The 18,990-nt window shown below is 29.4% G+C and overlaps 1 protein-coding gene across 2 annotated transcripts in view; it reads right to left on the bottom strand.

Annotated features, from left to right (window-relative positions):
* Window positions 1-18,990, bottom strand: part of LOC100208005 (uncharacterized) — a 69,199-nt gene that overhangs the window by 34,413 nt on the left and 15,796 nt on the right. For both annotated transcript variants that reach the window (XM_065806155.1, XM_065806154.1), the window contains exon 3: window positions 10,302-10,473. In XM_065806155.1, coding sequence (XP_065662227.1) covers window positions 10,302-10,473 — 172 coding nt within the window. The remainder of the gene's footprint in view (window positions 1-10,301; window positions 10,474-18,990) is intronic.

Here is an 18,990-nt window from a genome sequence, read left to right as displayed (position 1 = left end):
TTACTTACAACTTTCGTACAAATGTAATATATATAAGTAAATTTTCGTACAAATATAATAATATATATATATATATATATATATATATATATATATATATATATATATATATATATATATATATATATATATATATATATATATATATATATATATATATATATATATATATATATATATATATAAATAATAAAAATAAAATATATATAAATGAAATGCATATAATAAAAAATTCGTACAACTGTAATATAAAATATATAATTTATTGTGGAAAGTTATTCGTAAAATATGAAACATTATTAACTTGTTATAATAAATATCACTAAAAACCTCAACAAAAAAACTAAAATCTTCTTTTTATTTGTGTCCGACTGATCGGATCCAATCATATTTAAACTCTAAGAACACACTCCGAACGTAACGCCCTTAAAACGTTTTTGAATTTTTTTTTTTCATATTTATTGCAATCAAAATTTATCGAGAAATTTTAAATATCATTCTACAAATATACGCCGTTTAAAAGTTGTGATCTTTTAAAGTTATTTTTTGGGGTTAATTGGGGAATAACAAACTATAAATAATAATAAATTTTTAACAAGATGAAATTTTGTATGAAATTTTTTAAATCGATTTAAATCGAGTTAAAATCTATCGAATTCGATTCGATGTCAATTGATTTTAACCTAGTTTTAATCCGATTCTAGTGCATTTTTTTTTCGTAAGAAATATTTCCACTTGGGTGTAAATACAGATTGCAAGTCGCGAGATAATAAGCAAATTTAATTCGTTGTGATAGTAAGCAAATTTATAACCATGAGCGAGATCTCGTCTCGTTCTCGTTTCTCGTGAGAAATGGGACTTCTCGTGAGAAACGAGAAATAGAAAATTCCCGCGAGAAGTAGAACGAGACTTAAATATTATATTATTTTCCAAATTAAAAGTTATTATAATTTACAAAATGCTTAATAATTTGTTTTTTTAATTAATTAATATTTTGACTCCGTGATTTTAATTAGATTTTTAATAAGATTTTTTAATTAGATTTAAAAAAAAAATTAATTAAGAAATTTTAATTAGATTTTAAATATCTTAATTAGATTTTAAATACAAAAACTTTTTGTATAAAATGGTGCACTTTCGACTTAATTTCATTAGTTTACCAGTGGAATTCAACTTGACACATATTGTTCATATTGTAAAGAAATATTCTTGCCTCATTTCAACGATCAAAAATGTCACCAAGAAAAAACAAAATCTGGAGATATTTTCAAAAAACAAGTGACGGTGCTGAATGCAAGGCGTGCAAAAAGTCTTTGAAAACAAAAGATGGAAACACAAGCGGACTTCATCGTCACCTCGAAAAAAAACATAGCCAAGATTATGTTGAGTATTCTGAAAAAACTGACGACTCTCTTCTTCCTTCTCCTAAGAAGAAACAACGAACCATGGTCGAAATGCTTGAAACAAAGTCCAAATATGACAAAGACAATTCCATTCAAAAACAGTTTCACTCTGCAATGCTGGATTACTTTTGCACTGATCTGGCATCCTTTTCAGCAATCGTAGAAAGAGGTTTCAAGAAATTGTTTGACATTGCAAACTCTAAACTGAGCCTTCATCACAGAACAACATATTCAAGAAAGCTTTCAATTCGGTCAAGAGAAGTTCAAGCTGGAATGAAGAGCATAATAATGGAGATCACGCCAAATCTAAAAAGTGCCGCATTTACTTCTGATCTTTGGACTTCTACAGCTCAGGACAGCTACGTCTCTTGGACTTTTCATGCTATTGATGAAAATTGGAGACTACATCACTGGACACCCCATGTCCAACAGTTCCCAGGCAGACACACAGGTATCTTAATTGAAGGAAAGCTAGACTCTTTCTTAGAAAAACTAAATTTGCCTACTGAATTGCCAATGTACTGCGTGAACGACCAGGCAAGAAACATGAAACTTGCAGTCAAATTGTCAAAGCGCCTTGACCAATACTTGCGCAACAATCATATTTTGCAATGTGCAATTCGAGACTCATTTGGAATGACTGCTGGAATGGATGATGCGTTGCAAACATGCAAAGATTTGGGTTCTTCAACTCACCAGTCAACAGTTGCACCTGAGTTGCTTGAATCAGAATCAGACGCTCAAGGAATCAGTTTTAGACAATTACGCCAATCTGTTGACACAAGATGGAATAGTGAACTGGATTGCATGGCTTCTGTCCTACATCTAAAGAGTGCAATTATCAGCTTATGTGCAAATGAAGATATTTTTTCTTCAAAGACCATCAGTGCATCACAGTGGAAATCAATCGAGGGAGCAGTAGAAATGTTTGCACCACTTAAAGAAGCTACAAAAACGTGGTCGGCTGAGTCTATTCCAACAATTAACACTGTCGCTGATTCTCTTTATTTAATCTATGACAAAATTGCTTAATTTATTGAGACGGATGGAAAAAAAAGGCTACGGTGTCCTGTATGCAAAAAACTTGAAAAGCTGCATTGAGAAAAGATTTCCTCTTTGTCACACTGGAAACTTATTGAGTGCTGCAGCAAACTACTTAAATCCTGCTTTAAAGGGACTTCACTTGAAGCTCTTCAAAAAATTTCAAACAACAAAAGAATGGTTCGCCTCACAGGTTAAGGATAATGTTGAGTGCCAACCTGTTGCCAGAGTCCTTTCAGCAAATTTGTCCCCTAACTCAAAATTGAAGCGCAAGTTAAACGTCAGACTTGAAACACAAGAGCCAACATCTGAACTGAATTCTATTTTGAGAAAAATGTGCCAGTATGAATATCTCCTTGATGCCAAAAAAGACTTTCTAATTCTTGATTGGTGGAAATTGCATTCAAATACATTGCCAGAACTCTCTTCATTAGCTAGACAAATTTTAGTTATTCCAGCAAGTTCAACTAAATCAGAGAGAGTTTTTAGCTCAGATGGAAATGTTGTCCGATCATCCAGACACAACTTACACCCAGAAAAAGTAGAACAAATCATCTTAATCAGAGAAAAAATTGTTTCGTTGGAAAAGTTTGGCAAAAAAATTCTGAATTAATATTTGAAAAAGTTGTTTACATTTGACACATGTCATTTGTGTCTATTTGTCAAAACCATGTTTACATTTTTTTTTACTTGGATTTTAATAAATTTGTTTTCAAAAATTGTTAAATCTCTCGTCTCGTCTCGTTCTCGGTCTCACGAGAAGTACTAACTTCTCGTCTCGGTCTCGTCTCGGTTTGAAAAAACCTAGTTTCGCTCATGGTTACAAATTTACAAAAAATATTATCATCAATGTTATTTATATACATCAATGTTATTTATATACATCAATGTTATTTATATACATCAATGTTATTTATATACATCAATGTTATTTATATACATCAATGTTATTTATATACATCAATGTTATTTATATACATCAATGTTATTTATATACATCAAATGTTATTTATAGGCAGCCAGCTGGTAGTTTAAAAGCAATCAAAACTTACTCAACCATGCTTTAAATAGTGACGCAAAATCTTTTATTGATGCTCTTCTTAAAAATAACCTTATCCCAACAAAAACCAAGCAACAAGAGTAACTAAAATATCATCAACATTTCTAGATAACGTAATAACTAACAATTTTCATAATAGCCGTTATAAAACTGGTATAATCAGGACTGACTAATTGGTCATTTCCCTATATTCCTTATTACAGATAGCGTAACTCCTAATGATAACACCCTCAAGTCAACAGTTCTCATGAGACAAATCAATAAAAGTTCCATATGCCAGTTATAAAAATTATTAAATAATTACGTCGATTGGAATCTTATGTGACAATGTCACAATGTAATTGATGTTTATGATTTATTTCTGAACTAATTTTGTAAAACTAATGGATTATAAAATGTATGATAAGACATTTCCTATAAAAGGAAAATTAATAAATTCTAAGTCATTTCTAACCCATGGATGATCAAAGGGCCACTAAAATTATCAAGGAAAAAACAAAAATTGTATCAAAAATATTTAAAACATAAATCTTATAAAAATGAAATAAATTACAAAAACTATAAAAATTTAGAAGAAAAAATTAAAAAACGATCAAAAGTTGGTTATTATGCGAAATTGCTTGAAATTTTCAAAGGAAACACTCGAAATACGTGGAATCTTATTAAAGAATTAATTGGGAAAGAAAAATTGCGAAAATAGTATACCTCGAAAACTTTTTGTTGATGGAAAAATCATTTATCATAAAAAAGTTGTTATTGAGAAACTGAACAGTTTTTTCCTTGATGTTGGTCGAAGCTTAGCAGCGAAAATTCAAATTGGCCAAAAAGGATTTGATTCATATCTTACAACAACAGATGTAATTATTATTATATCTGTTGTTGTAAGATATGAATCAAATCCTTTTTGACCAATTTGAATTTTCGCTGCTAAACTACGTTTATTATAATTTTAATTATAATTTTATCTGTTGTTGTAAGATATGAATCAAATCAATAATTATGGACGATAATTGAGTTGGTTAAACATATATCAAATGGATTTAATAGTGGTTGCTATTCAATTGGGGTTTTTATTGATTTATCAAAAGCTTTCAACACAATAAATCATTAGGTACTTTTGAAAAAACTAGAAAATTATGGTGTTAAAAACAAAAGTTTACTTTGGTTTAAATCATATCTAACTAACAAAAAGCAATTTATACTCAAAAAATCAAAAAATTCAAAAACAACCTAATAACTTTTGGGGAACCCCAGGGTTCTATTATAAGACCATTATTTTTACTTTATATAAATAACTTTTTTTAAGCTTCTAAAATATTAAACACTATCTTGTTTGAAGATGACACTAGTTTATTTTATTCTCACAAAGATATTATTGAAATATAAGATATTATTGCTTTTTTTTTTAACTTTTAACGAAGAATTAAGTAAGACCAACGAGTGGTTTATAAGTAACCAACATTCATTAAATGTAGATAAAACAAAGTTTATCCTATTCCATAAAGATAGTGAAGCCGATAATATTCATTTTAAATTGCCCAATCTTTCAATCAATAACATAATAATTGAGGGAATTGACTATAAACTTTTAAGGAGTGCTTTTTGATAAATTGTCATGAAAATTCTAAATTAAATATATGGAAAATAAGATCACAAAAAGTACTTCCGTGTTATATCAAACAAAACCATTTCTTAATAACGAATCTTTAATAATACTTTTCGTTCATACACAGATATCTATCTTACTGTAACGTTGCTTGGGGTAGCACTAATCACATTATACTCAAAAAAATTTATAGCAAACAAAAACATGCTTGCAGGATAATATTTAGGACAAATAGGAATGCACATTGCGAACGTCTCTTACGTCAGTTTGGAGCTCTAAATATTTATAAAATTAATATTTATAAAGTAATATTATTTATGTTTAAAGCAAAATGTGGGTTATCATAAATATCTTACCAAATTTTCAGTGAACAACTTTGTCATTCCCATAAATCATCTTAAACTAAGCTCGTACCAAATTAAATATCGGGGACCTTTTGTTTAAAAAAATTTTATAATTTTTTTAAATTTTAGTAAAAAAAAAATATATATATACATGGGCCACGGCGTGACATTTTAGTGGGGTAAGGGGGGTCGGGGGCAGAAGGAAAGAAAAACCTAAAGTACCCAATAAAGTACTACTATAAATCTACTTTGTAAATAAACTACTTTGTAAATAATTTTACATATGAATGCAATATTAAAATAGTTTCGGTAGTTTTTCTATCCCGGATAGGGAGGATGATTTTTATCCATATGAACAGCCGCTTAGTTAAAACCAAAATTTAGCGTTAGCATGTTTAAGGTCATCTAAATAAATTTGTTCGCTAAAAATAATTTTTACTTTTTAATAATAATTTTTTATCAAAGTTATCAATGAAAAAATATTAACAAAAAAAAAATTAAAGTAGATTAAACAACTTTGTTCCATAATTTTATTATAAAATAAAATTAGACAACTATTTTTCATATCTTTTGATGTCAAGTTTGTGATATTGTGATACCTTATTGAGAAGTTAAATATGAATGTTCAAAGCTTATGTGATTAAACTTAGTCGATTTGACGGTATTTTTTCAAATTTATTAATTTATTTTATGTACCCCAAGAAGTCCTTTCGATCTTATCACAGAGCACCGCGGAAGAGCATTTGAAAGAAAGTTCACACATCCTTCCTTACCAATATTATAAAACTTTCCCAGAGGTGGTGTAGAACCACGAATGCGCTACGGCTGCTGTGCCATTACGAGTGTGTATTTAATATCTTTATTAGAAATTATAAACTTAATCTTAATTAAAGACCGCGGTATAATAAGGCTCAAGAAATTAAGAGTCCGAAGTCCTAATTTCTAGTAAAATAAGAACCTTTTGAGTTTAAATTTACTAGGAAATTATTAGTGAAACGATAAACTAAGACTCCAATAGTCTCTTGAAATAAAAATCTGGAAATTTAAATGTCATAAATTACAAGTCAATATTTTAAGAAGTTAAGTTAAAAAAGGTAAGTTAAAAAAATTAAGACTTCTGTAGGAAACACAAAATCAGTAGAGTATAGAAATGATTAATACAATTGAAGACATGGTTACAAAAATGATGTAACTTCACCTTTTATCGATTTTCAGGTTTTAATGTATTATCAGTATATAAAGGAAGTTTTATCAGTTAGTATAAAATATGACATGGATTCAAGCACTACTAGCGTAATTATACACAGGGTTTGGTAGAAAAATACTTATTCTCTACATTCATTTGGTGTAAAAACGAGGTAACTCCAGTAATACCTACTTTTTGCACCGGATATATTTTGTGTTTATGTCACATTGAGTAGTGTCCGTTTGCGTTTGTTTAAATATTAAGTTTACTATTGAAAGAAATACAAGATATTTTAAGTTTCTTCCTGCCATATACTGTATTCTAATATAGTGTTAATGTTATTTTCATATACTTTACATAAATAAACTCACTTAATACAAGTGCCTATATGGCCTTTTGTGATGAATGTGATAGTGTGTGATGAATGTGACAGAATGTAACAAATTTATCAAACATTTTGCAAGGTGAAATGTTTTGATAAAGTTACATAGAATATGAAATTGCTGCTTAAGAGTATTTTTAACAATATTGTTAATAAAGGAAAACAGGATGTTTTTATATCGAAAGACGTAAGCCAAAGTCTGGAAGCGTTCATGCTCTTGTATATGTACAATAAAAGAGGGTAAAGAAACAATAAAGGTATGCAAAATAGTCTTTTGTTCATCGAATGATGTGAGTTGAAAAAGGGTAGAACATATTGTTAAACAGTTGCAAAAATATATTCCTGCTTCAAGAAATATGCGGGGCAAATACAAAAATTGTCCCAACATGATACCTGAAGACATTGTGCACCAAATAGATGATCACATCAAGTCTTTCCCGTAATGATCATCCCATAACAACAGAACTAAAAACAAAAATAAATGATATTTTTCTCCTAAGTTGAATATGCGAAAATTCGAAAACACAATCTGCAAATATATGAGCTTGTTATTCATAATAGTTTGGAAAATAAGCTAGATACTATTAAGTCGATATTTACATATAATTATTTTCGTCGTCATATTGTAACACGTATTAACTCCTCGTTTGGAAAGCCTCAATCTGATACCTGCCAGAATTGTGAGCAATTGGAAAAACAAATTGCTGCTGAAGAAGATATTGAGGTTAGGAAGATATTTTATACTAAGAAAGATACAAGAAATAAAAGCCTGTTTCCTCGACACAAATAAAAGCAGACATTATTGAAGTAAGGAAAAGTAACAATGAAACAGAACTGCCAACATTTGATTATCAGCAAAACATGTCCCTTAGGTGTATAATTTTTGTATATTTGCAACCATTTCTGAAAAGTCTTATTTCTTTATGTTTAATGAAACGGTTGCCAAAAAAAGAATAAAATTATGTTGTGAGCTTCCTGCATTTTATAATTAAAAAATTTCTTGCTGCATCAGTCAAAATGCTCTACCTGTATTCAGAAAACTTCATATACACTTTAGCTCATACTGGAAAGTTTACCAATATAATGCACTGTTATCCAGAACCAGGAAACAGCTTCTTACTTAGCGAGTGAAGTTTTGATTTGATTGAGAAGAAAAAGAAAAAGAGAAAAATAGTATTTTTACCAAAAGAATGGATTTCACTAGTTAGAAACACATGTCAAAAATTTGGCAGTTTTGCCAGCGGTATTTTAAAAGAAGATTTTGTCCTTCAAAAATGCGAAGACTGTCTGACTTTATTAAAAAATGATGTTAAACTTTATTTAGGAGTAATAACAATGAAGCGTCGAAAGTATCTACAAGTTAAAGAACTTGTATTTCTCTACATGTTTCACCAAACTGCGGTTTTACAATATGTTAAAGTGCAAAGTTGCAGAAGAAGATGATCCATTTTTTAAAGATAGCTTCACATGCAACCAGAGAGTTTTTAAAATGCGATTTAACATTATAAATAAAGAAATAGAGTGCGCATTTCGAAAACTTTGTTATTTGCCTATTCTGGTATTCTTTTACTAGATTTAAACCAAAAAAAATTAGTTTTATTTCAAAAATTTATTTAAAAAAAAACAACAACAACAACAAAAAATACATATTATTCAAATATTTTTTTAAACAAGATAACTCTAAGAGTTAATTTTTTAAATATTATCGTTAGTATTAATGATACAAAAACAAAATTTAAAATGAACATTCATTTTATAATAAGCTACTAAGCACCTATGTATAAAAATTGGAAAATTCTTAAAATCTCTAAGTTGTTTAGTTTTATCTTTCTCCTAAACAATTTGTGAAAACGGAGTTTCATAGAAAAAATTGTAACCAACACAAAACAAGTAATAAATAATCATTGCAAAATTGATTTGAATAACACTATTTTGGATTTGATGACAACAACTATTCACTGGGAGTTTTTGTAGATTTATCAAAGGCATTCAACACAGTCGATCATAAAATCCTTTTTTATAAGATGCAAAACTTCGGAATTTTGAATTTGAATTTTAAATGGTTTCAGTTTTATCTTCGGAATCGTACACGAGTGTACACAAACAGTATACACCAGAATGGTGACCTTTCGTATTTATTCAGTAAACGAAACCTTGACCTCAACAGTTATGTATGTCTAACCCTAGTTTTTTTTAATTTATTTAAAAAAACATCTGTCAAGTAAGTTCCTGTTTGACAGTCTACAAATAAAAGTGAAATGAATAATTCTATTGTGACAATATCTGGTTCTATCTGAATAAAATGAATAGTCAACGACATTTTCTCAGTCTAAGACAGGTCTGGTGCGCAGTCTAGCATAAACAATAAGTATTTTGCTATCTTGTACTGCATAATAGTTTCTTCTCTTAATGAACCAGCTTGAAAACTAACCATTTCATTTTAAATCTTTTAACAAGGTAACAGAAAAAAATTTCTTCTGATTAGATTCGCCTGATGTGCTCTTACAAAACCATATCATATTTAGCCAGAATTTCAACTAATCCCAAAAAATTGCGATTATTTGTATTTCCCAGCTTTTCAATTGACCCACGAAAAACAATGTTTTTTTCAGCTAAGAAATGTGCAATTGAAAGAGGTCTTTCTAACACAACTGTCCATTGTTTGCATTCCTGATCTGTAATTTTTTCATGCTCAAAATCAACCGTTTATTTTTTATTTTTTTTGTATTTACTATAGCAATCCATTTATGCATAGCTTTCATATGAGACTTATCGTTATCATGAACTTTTAACTCTTCTAACATTTCACGCCAGTAACACACACCACCGCCAGAATCTAGAAATCTGTTTTTAGATGTTGAATATAACTTGCAACAGAAACAAAACATGACCTTTTTAGATTTTGAATAAACTAATTAATGTCTGGCCACTTTTTCAACATTAGGAAGAATTTTAGTGTCATAAGAAGCACTGAGTTTTCGGGAATCTTATTTATCTCGAGAGAAAGAAAAATTCTCAATATGCACAGGACCTTGTTTGACAAAACTTAAACGACTTCGATCACTGAGGCATTCAGGCCGCAGTCTAGTGTCATATAATATTTTGCAATTGTTACCGATTTCAACGAAAAGCCGCATTTTATATTTCAAATACTGCACTAAAGTTGAAGACGAAGTCAACTTCACTTTTCAGTAAACTTCTCAACCCGAATATTCTTCGGTCCTTAATCTTAATCAAATCCTCTTAAAGATGAAAACAAAAAAATTTTTAAAAGTTAACCTTTTTAAATCTACAATAGAGTTGATTTTAAATCCAACGATGTTGTTCGTTTTTTCTTCAACAGCTATTAAACTGACTCCATCTTCAATAGACTTTTTAAGAGAGTTTTCCCAAGCTAAACTTCTAATTATCACATCGAATTGCGATAAAAGAAAGGTACATATTGGTAAATCTAAGACAAAAAATTAAAAACAATAAATAATTTTTTTATATTTGAAAACATATGATTATAGTATTCAAAAGTAAACCTTAAATATTTTTAATGGCCAATACTTGTAATTATTACTGCACAATTAGCAGAATAAACTGGGTCTAAGTAAACAGTTTAGCTTCAAGTTTAATACTGATTTTTGAGGAAAAATATTTTGTATTATTTTTTTTTAATATCAATGTTATGATAGAGAATTTTTCACACGATATAATCAGAGAAAGATGCATCTTTGAACATGGGCAGCTTTGAAAAAGTGCATTTTTGAATCATTCTTGTATTAAAAACTAGTGAATTTAAATTTTTTGTAAGCATAAGATATACTCGCACAGTCTGGGACAGAAGCAAGTTTTTATTTTACTGCGTCAAAAAACAAACAACTTTTGTAAGTGACGTAACTATGTCCGCTGTGAAAATAATAAAAATAGGCGTTGGTGACACTATGTGTTTTGGGATGGCCAAAATACAAAAAAAGTTGTCTCAGATTTTTGAAAACTAAAATCCTACTGGTTTAAAATACTCAGATTAAGGAAAATCCAAAATTTTTTTACTTTGGTGATAGAAATCCTAGAGATAGTGACACTCAAAGTCAAAAATGGTTGCCAAATTTAATTTTTTTCAAAAAAAATTGTATGTTTTTGTTTTTTTTGTAGTGTTTCGGGAATAATATTTTTATTTCTGTTAATTTATTTATATATTAAAGAGTATCAAATTATATACGCCTTAAGACGTCAAGAAAAAAAAAACTTTTTTCTCTTTCAATTTTCATGATGTTTTAAGCCGAAAAAAAGTTTAAATCACAACTTCCAACTTCCGTGAACTCGCAAAAAATATAGTATCAAAAGTTATCGAATTAAAAGCAATGGATATTACAACTAAAGATATTATTAGCTGTTTCAAATATTCAATTAAAGAAAAAAATATAAACAATGCTTTACTTTTTATAACTTCTAGAGTTTGTATGAGTGATGGTAAAAAAGAAAACTTGGTACAAAAGTTAAATGGAGTTAAATCGAATTGCCAAAGATTTGGAGAGATTTATCAAGAAACACAGTTTTTTCTGAAAAGAAACACAAAAAATGGTTAAATCAAAAGTTTGAAATACACTTTTTATCATTGGAAGTGGCACAAAATATGAAAGGCCAATTAAAAAAAGATTTTGGTGATATGAGTGAGGAAAGTAAACATCGGATAATTGATGGAGAGCAAACTCAAATTTTGATACAGTTAAAAAATCGTTACTTATAGCCCGTAGAAAAGTATATTATCAAAAAGATTTTTCTGTATTCAATGAGTTAACAGATGTCATCAAAAATCATAAAGCTTCACATCATATGTTTGTCCAGTTGACAAATGACAACAATAAAATAACAGCTGAAGAAGCTGCTGCAATAATAATTGAAGTAGATCTTAGCGTATCTGACTATAAACGAATCAAACAGGTATCTAAAACGAACAAAGAAAGTTGTGCTTAAACTTTTATAAAAAGTAAAGAGTTAATAATTTTAGAAGAAAACAATAAGGAATCAATAAAACTGACAGAACTAGAATCCTCAGACTTATCGGAACCAACATAAACTATTAATTTAGAAGATAAAATAATGAACGATTTAAAAGCAACTAATGGAGATTATTCTGAAGATGAAAACATTGACGTGTGAAATAAATACAGCAATACTAAAAGTAAAAATTGTGAAAAATTATTACTTTGAAGAAAGTTTTATAGATATTCTCTTTTTAAAAGCTAAAACAAGTTTGCAACCATTTGTATAAGTACCAGTGTCCTCTTAGGTATTTATGGCCTGCTACACAGTTTACTAATTAGGTCTGTGAGGGTAATAATAAATCTTTACAAGTTACCTACTTCAACGAAACAATATAATTGATAATAAATAATATAATCAGTAGCGCGGCTAGTTGTTCGGAGTTATCCCCTAAAAAAACAGTCATTAGGGTCTAAAAAATCTTTAAAATTTTTCCTTCATTAAGTTTAAGTATAAAAAAAAAAAATCTGAAATATGTACTTTTATAAAATATTACATAGTGGAAGGGTGTAAAAGAACGATATTTTTTGCAATTGCAAAAAGAAGCCTATGACTAAGTTTAACATCTTGTAATGCGGCAAATTTTTTCAAATTATTATACAATAATAAATCGTGAAAAATATAAAACTCTCTTCCTCCTTTGGAAAGAATTATTGTTAATTATTAATCATCGTTATTTAAAAATGCAGTTTGAAGAGCAGTCATGATTTGCTTTAAAAACTTCTTGCACTACAATATTTCCTTATTACGACTTAAATTTTGACTATTTAAAGGTGAAAATGATTTTAAGTTATAAGAAAAAGCATAATAAAAAATACTTTACATTACAGAATAAAAAATAAATAAGACATTTATTATCAAAGATCAAATTAGGGTTAAAACTAAGTATACTGTTTCACAAATACTTTATAAAGATCAGAAGATGTTGAATAACTACATAATAAAGCACTTTACGATAAATTATGGTTTGAAGTATAAACAAGAAAGACAATTAATGTTTAAATATGCTATAAAAACTCATTAATTTTTCAGCTAAATGGGTATTTAATAAACAAGCAGGTATGGAGTAGGTAAAGGGTATTATGTAAAATTAAAGAGAATTTTCACTTTGAAAACCTAAAAAGAAAACCTTGTTTTGTTAAACAAGTAAAACAATCTGCACAATTTAAATCAAATTTTTGACAATTATGACAAAAATTATTTTGTATATAAGTTATTTTATTCTTGATAGCATTTATAATGTTTATGAAATCAACATAATAATCGTGCTACTACAACATGAAAAAATAAACAAGGTCAGTGTGTGTCAACTAAATGTGGGCAGCAAATACTATGTGTGGTATAAAAAAAACTATTGAAAATTTCATTTTTATCTGTCATTGGAACATATTCTTCTTTGTTCTATGGTTTCATGAAACCACGATAAGAGGACTAGTTTTAACATTTCCTCTGCAGTGCACCCATCGTATGCAGTGCACCCATCGTATGCAAACTTTGAACATGGCATTTAATGGCCCTTTCAAGCAAAATAATTTAAATATCAGAATGATTGACTCAGGGAAAACATAAGCAATACATAATTTATTTAGGATATTGGCATCAATTAAGGGGTATACTTTCCCATAAATCAAAAAAAAAAATCAACAAAAAAAAACAAACTGATTTAGACAATTAAATTTATGGGGGTTTCAGAAATCATAATGGTTTTACCTAAAAATATCTATAAATAACAAAACTTTTTGTTTTTGAGAGTTAGGTACAAAAAAAAAAAGAAAATTTGGTACCCCTAAAAAAATCACTTCTAAACCAAAACAATGTATTGATTTCACAAGTTAAAAGCATTTTTGACTTCTTGGTAGACTTGTTAACAATTTACTTTTGGTATTTCAAGACAAAGTTCGTTTTTGCTAATTAGTAGCTCATTTTTTGTCGCATTTTCTTGCAAGAACTAGTATACTTTTTAGTTTTCAAACATGGTTAAAGCTGATTGAATTAAAGTAAGAACTAAGCGAGCAGGAAAAAGAAAGAAGATTTTTAATAGAAAAGTGTTACGTAGCAGTGTGAGTGCAAATAATGTAAATTTTCCTTCTTTAAGTGTAAATATCGAATTACCTGTAAATAGTCAAACTGACATCTTCGATACGCTAAGCTCTTCTCTTCGCAAAGTTGAGGCAGTCATTAGCTCAACATCAAAAAAATATACTAAAAACAAAGTTCTGACAGGATATAGAATTATTGATTGTTCAATTTTGTCTGATGTTATCAGCGTTTTTAGTTGTCCAACTTGTTTCCAAAGGACTTTAGCAATCATTGAAAACAAAAGCAAAAAGCAAGGAATTGCATGCGAATTTTCTATTATTTGTTTAAAGTGTAAATATCAAAATGACTTTTACACTTCTAAGTTAATTGTTAAAAAATGTAACTTTGATATAAACAATCGAACAGTATATACAATGAGGACTCTTGGATTAGGACATTCCGGAATTGAACGGTTTACAAGCCCTCATGAACATGCCAAAACCAATCACGCTAAAAACTTGTTTTAAAAATTACTAATATTACTGAGGAAGTTGCACAGGAACAATGACTGATGCTGTATCTGATATAAAACTACAGTGTCAAGACAATAATGAGATTCTTGATGTTGGTCTATCATGTGATGGCACATGGCAGCGTAGGGGATTTTCATCATTGAATGGTGTATTTGCAGCACTTTCAATAGGCAGTGGGAAAGTTTTAGATGTTGAGGTGATGAGTCAAATATGCAGAGGGTGCTCCTTAAATCAAAAACTTTTTAAAAAAGATCCTACTGCTTATGCTGAGTGGAGAAATTCCCACATTTGTAAAATGAATTTTTTGGTTCTGCAGGTGAAATGGAGTGTGAAGGAGCCAGTCGTATTTTCCAGCAATCAATTAAAAAACATAAGTTGCAGTACATTAATTTTTTAGGTAATGGAGATAGCAAAAGTTACAATAGTGTCAAGGATGTTTATCCTAATATTAAAGTAAATAATTTAGAATATGTTGGACACTATCAGAAGCGTGTTGGAACCAGACTCCGGAAATTGAAAAAAAAAGTTAGGGGACTGGGCGGTCGTGGTAGATTGACAGATCCAACCATTGATCGACTGCAAAATTTCTTTGGTGTGGTAATTAGACAAAATACTGGTAATTTAGTTGCCATAAAATCAGCAGCGCTTGCTACCCTTTTTTACGTTGCCTCATCAAAAGCAAATAATTGGCACTATCCACATTGTCCAACAGACGTAAGCAGTTGGTATAAATTTAACAGAGACAAAGCAAATAGCACCAACACCTACAAGCTAGGACCTGGTCCACCTTTAGAGGTAGTATACAAGATCAGACCAGTGTTTGAAGAGCTCACAAATGAAGATGAGCTTAAAAAATGTCTGCACGGTAAAACGCAAAATCCAAATGAGTCTTTCCATGGGAAAATTTGGGATCGCCTACCAAAAACAAAATATGTCTCGCTGACTTTGCTGAAGTTTGGTGTTTATGATGCTGTTGCCAATTTTAACATTGGGATAAAGTCTTCAATCCTAATATATGAAAAACTAAACATGGTTCCAGGTTTTTATACACTAAACGGTTCTAACGAAATTAATAAAACACGCATTAAATGGTCGATCTATAAACTAAAACCCGATAACAAGTTGCATCGTCAAAAGTTAAGGGCTAAAAAATAGAAGAAAATTGACAAAACCAAGAAAAAGAAAGTAAAACATATGAAGCAGGAGGTTTTTAATATTAAATATAGTCCAATATATAATGTTACGTATATTTGTAGATCTTTTATCTTTTATTTTCAGTTTTTATGCGTTTTCTCAGTTTGAGGTTTTTCAATATGCCGGCCAAAATTCCAAGAGAACCGCTTGAGCGTTTTATCTGAAATTTTCAACAAATTTTCCTTTTTATAAAAGCTGTGTTTTAAACGGAACAGAATTTTTAAATACTTATGAATAAAACAGTAGGGGAGATGGGGGCGCATTGATCGTTCTAGCAGTGTTTTGAAAATTGCGCAGAACCTGAAAGAGATGTAAAAACTTATTAACTACGAAACACATGTAGAACTATCTGGCTTTTGGAATATATAAATATTTTGATTTAAAAAAATGATAAACATGAATAATTTTAATTTTTAAACAACCCTCTCAAAAGATCAATGTACCCCAAACTATGGGGTACTATGATCTCCGACTTGGGGCACATTGATCTTATATGCGTAATATTATCTAAACGTTTAACACTTCTATAACTAAATCTTGTAAATAATTTAGTCAAAGGGTAATATTGTATAACATATAATACATCTAAATTTTTTAATTATTTTTTAAATATAGCAGTTAAACCCACTAGTCTAATTTTTAATTAAAAAATGCATAAATCACAGCAGCTATAAGCTACCCGCTTTATATACGTTTAAAACTTTACAACAACTTGAAATTTATAAGAACTGAAATATAAAGACTGAAATAAGAATACAACTTTTAAGTTTATAAAACTTGTTAAAAGTACAATATTTTGATTAAGAATATTTCATCATTTGTGAAAGTCAAGTTGTGAAGCAGCTTTTGGTTTACATTGTTTTTTATTCCTAAGCAAGTAATTCTTAGTTTCTTTCTTATCTTTTGTGGAGACTTTTTGTTGATTTTTGGTTTGCTTCAAAATTTTCTTTTCTTTTGACAAACGAATTTCATTTCTGACAGGAGTATCAGTCAAGAACCTTGTTTTTAACTGCCTACTTTTAACTTTTTTTTTTCTGGCAGATGCTTTTGGGTAAGGTTTTAAAACCTCAGGTGAGATTATAGAAGCAACACTTGTTGACACTTTGTTTAAAATACTTGTTTCAATATTCACTATAGTTATTTCAGACTCTATGTGATTAACATGTGCTGGTATCATTTCAGATTCCATGTTGTTGACAGGAGTGATAGTAACTGCATCTGGAGCAGCTCTATCTGTAACTGATGATGGTAAATATTCGTCATCTTTGAAAATTTCAGAATTGAATGGCTCAATGCCAGCTACTCTAAATCCTGTCTGTATATTAGATGGTGAGAAAGCTTTTGTATACGGTTCTCGAACTATTGAAACAATAACATTGGTCAATGGTCATTGGTCTTGGGTTTGAAACCATCCAATTATCACATGCAGAATTGTAAAACCTTTTCAATGGTCCAAAAACAGTTCTATCTAATGGCTGCAATTTATGGCCGCAATGGGGAGGAAAACTTATCATTGTAATTCCGTGTTGAATTGCAAGCTCCAAGCCTTTAACAGAAATATGACTTTCATGACTGTCGAGAAGTAACAAAACTGGAGATTCTTGAGAACAGTTTGAATATTTAACAAAATGTTTAATCCATTCTATGAAAATTTCTGATTTCATCCAACCAGAAGGATTTGCAAATCCCACACATCCAGGAGGTCCTTCCTTAATCATGTAATCATGAAACTTTACCCTAGGAAAAATAAATAATGGAAGAATGGAATTTCCAATAGCATTAGAGGCACAACATGCAGTTACCAATGTTCCTCGTTCTGCAGATGTGATTCTTCCAACTTGTTTGCTTCCTCTTCCAGCTAAAACCTTTACCGGCTTTTGAACGGTTGTTAAACCAGTTTCATCAACATTATATATACAGTTAGGATTATATTTATATTGATTTCTTACCGTTTTAAGATTTTGAAAAAACTCTCTTACAGTGTGTTTGTTAAAAGCCGTTGATCGAGCGAAGCTCGTTGCTTCAGGTGTTCGTAGAGACAACTCTGGTTGTCTTTTCATAAAACCTTGCAACCAATCAATGCCTGCAATTTTATTTTTGATTCATGATGATGGGCAAATCTTATTGTTTTTTAAAGCAAATTCATATGCCAATAATCGCGTTGACCTAGTTGAAAGGCCATAGTTCATTTTTGATGCAATTAGTAAATAACTTGATAAACTTTTTTCTTCTTCTGCTGTAAAAACTTGTCTATTGTTGTAGTTAGGCTTGAAAGCTTCATTTGGATTAAGCCTCTTTTTACGACAATATCTTTTTAAACTCATTCTATCTATGTTAAACTGACGTGCTACAACATTCAGTTGTGTTCCTTCTAAAACTTTATTAACAGCTACTTTCATTGTTTCACTTGGTATAGCAACTTTATTTGTTTTTTTAATTCTATTTCTAACCATTTTAAGATCTGTAAAAAAATATATCAATAAAAACATATGTTTTTAATAAATGCTAATATTTAACATAATAATATTATGTTAAATATTTTTTAATTATTATGTTAAATATTATTCTTTTGATATTATAAAATAATAGTATTATTATTACTAGCTTATAACATAAGTAGATTTAAAAAATGAAATGCTAAAAGCTATTGTTTGTTTATATATAGTTTTTTTTTAAATTATAAATACAATTCCATTGGTTTAACTGTATTGCTTATAAGCAAAAACATGGGGCACTTCGTCTTCTATGGGGCACTTTGATCCTCCGATCAATGGGCCCCGCATAGTCAAAGATCAATGTGCCCCAATAGGTATAGGTAACATATTGATAGCAATATCTACTGTATAAATTGCAGCCAAATAAAAAATATATATTATATTATACACCTAACACTTACAAATTTAAAATAAAATTGTTGTTAACCCATACAGACATCTAAATAAAAATATATTTGAATTATAGTACGATTTAAAAAAATCACTTTTTATGACGAAAAACAATATTTTCTTTATTTTTTTTGACGCTGATAACCTTATGAAAAAATATTACGAATAATCAATTAGGGAAGCATAATGGTTAATTAAAGTGCAACCTCACTTCTAGTAAGGCAAAAATGAACGAGTAAAAGCCAAAAGATCATACTGCCCCGGCGATCAATGCGCCGGGGCAGTATGATCTTTTGGCTTTTACTC

The sequence above is a fragment of the Hydra vulgaris genome, chromosome 09 (assembly GCF_038396675.1).
Source record: "Hydra vulgaris chromosome 09, alternate assembly HydraT2T_AEP".
NCBI lineage: Eukaryota > Metazoa > Cnidaria > Hydrozoa > Anthoathecata > Hydridae > Hydra > Hydra vulgaris.
This window is presented reverse-complemented; position numbering and strand designations above follow the sequence as displayed.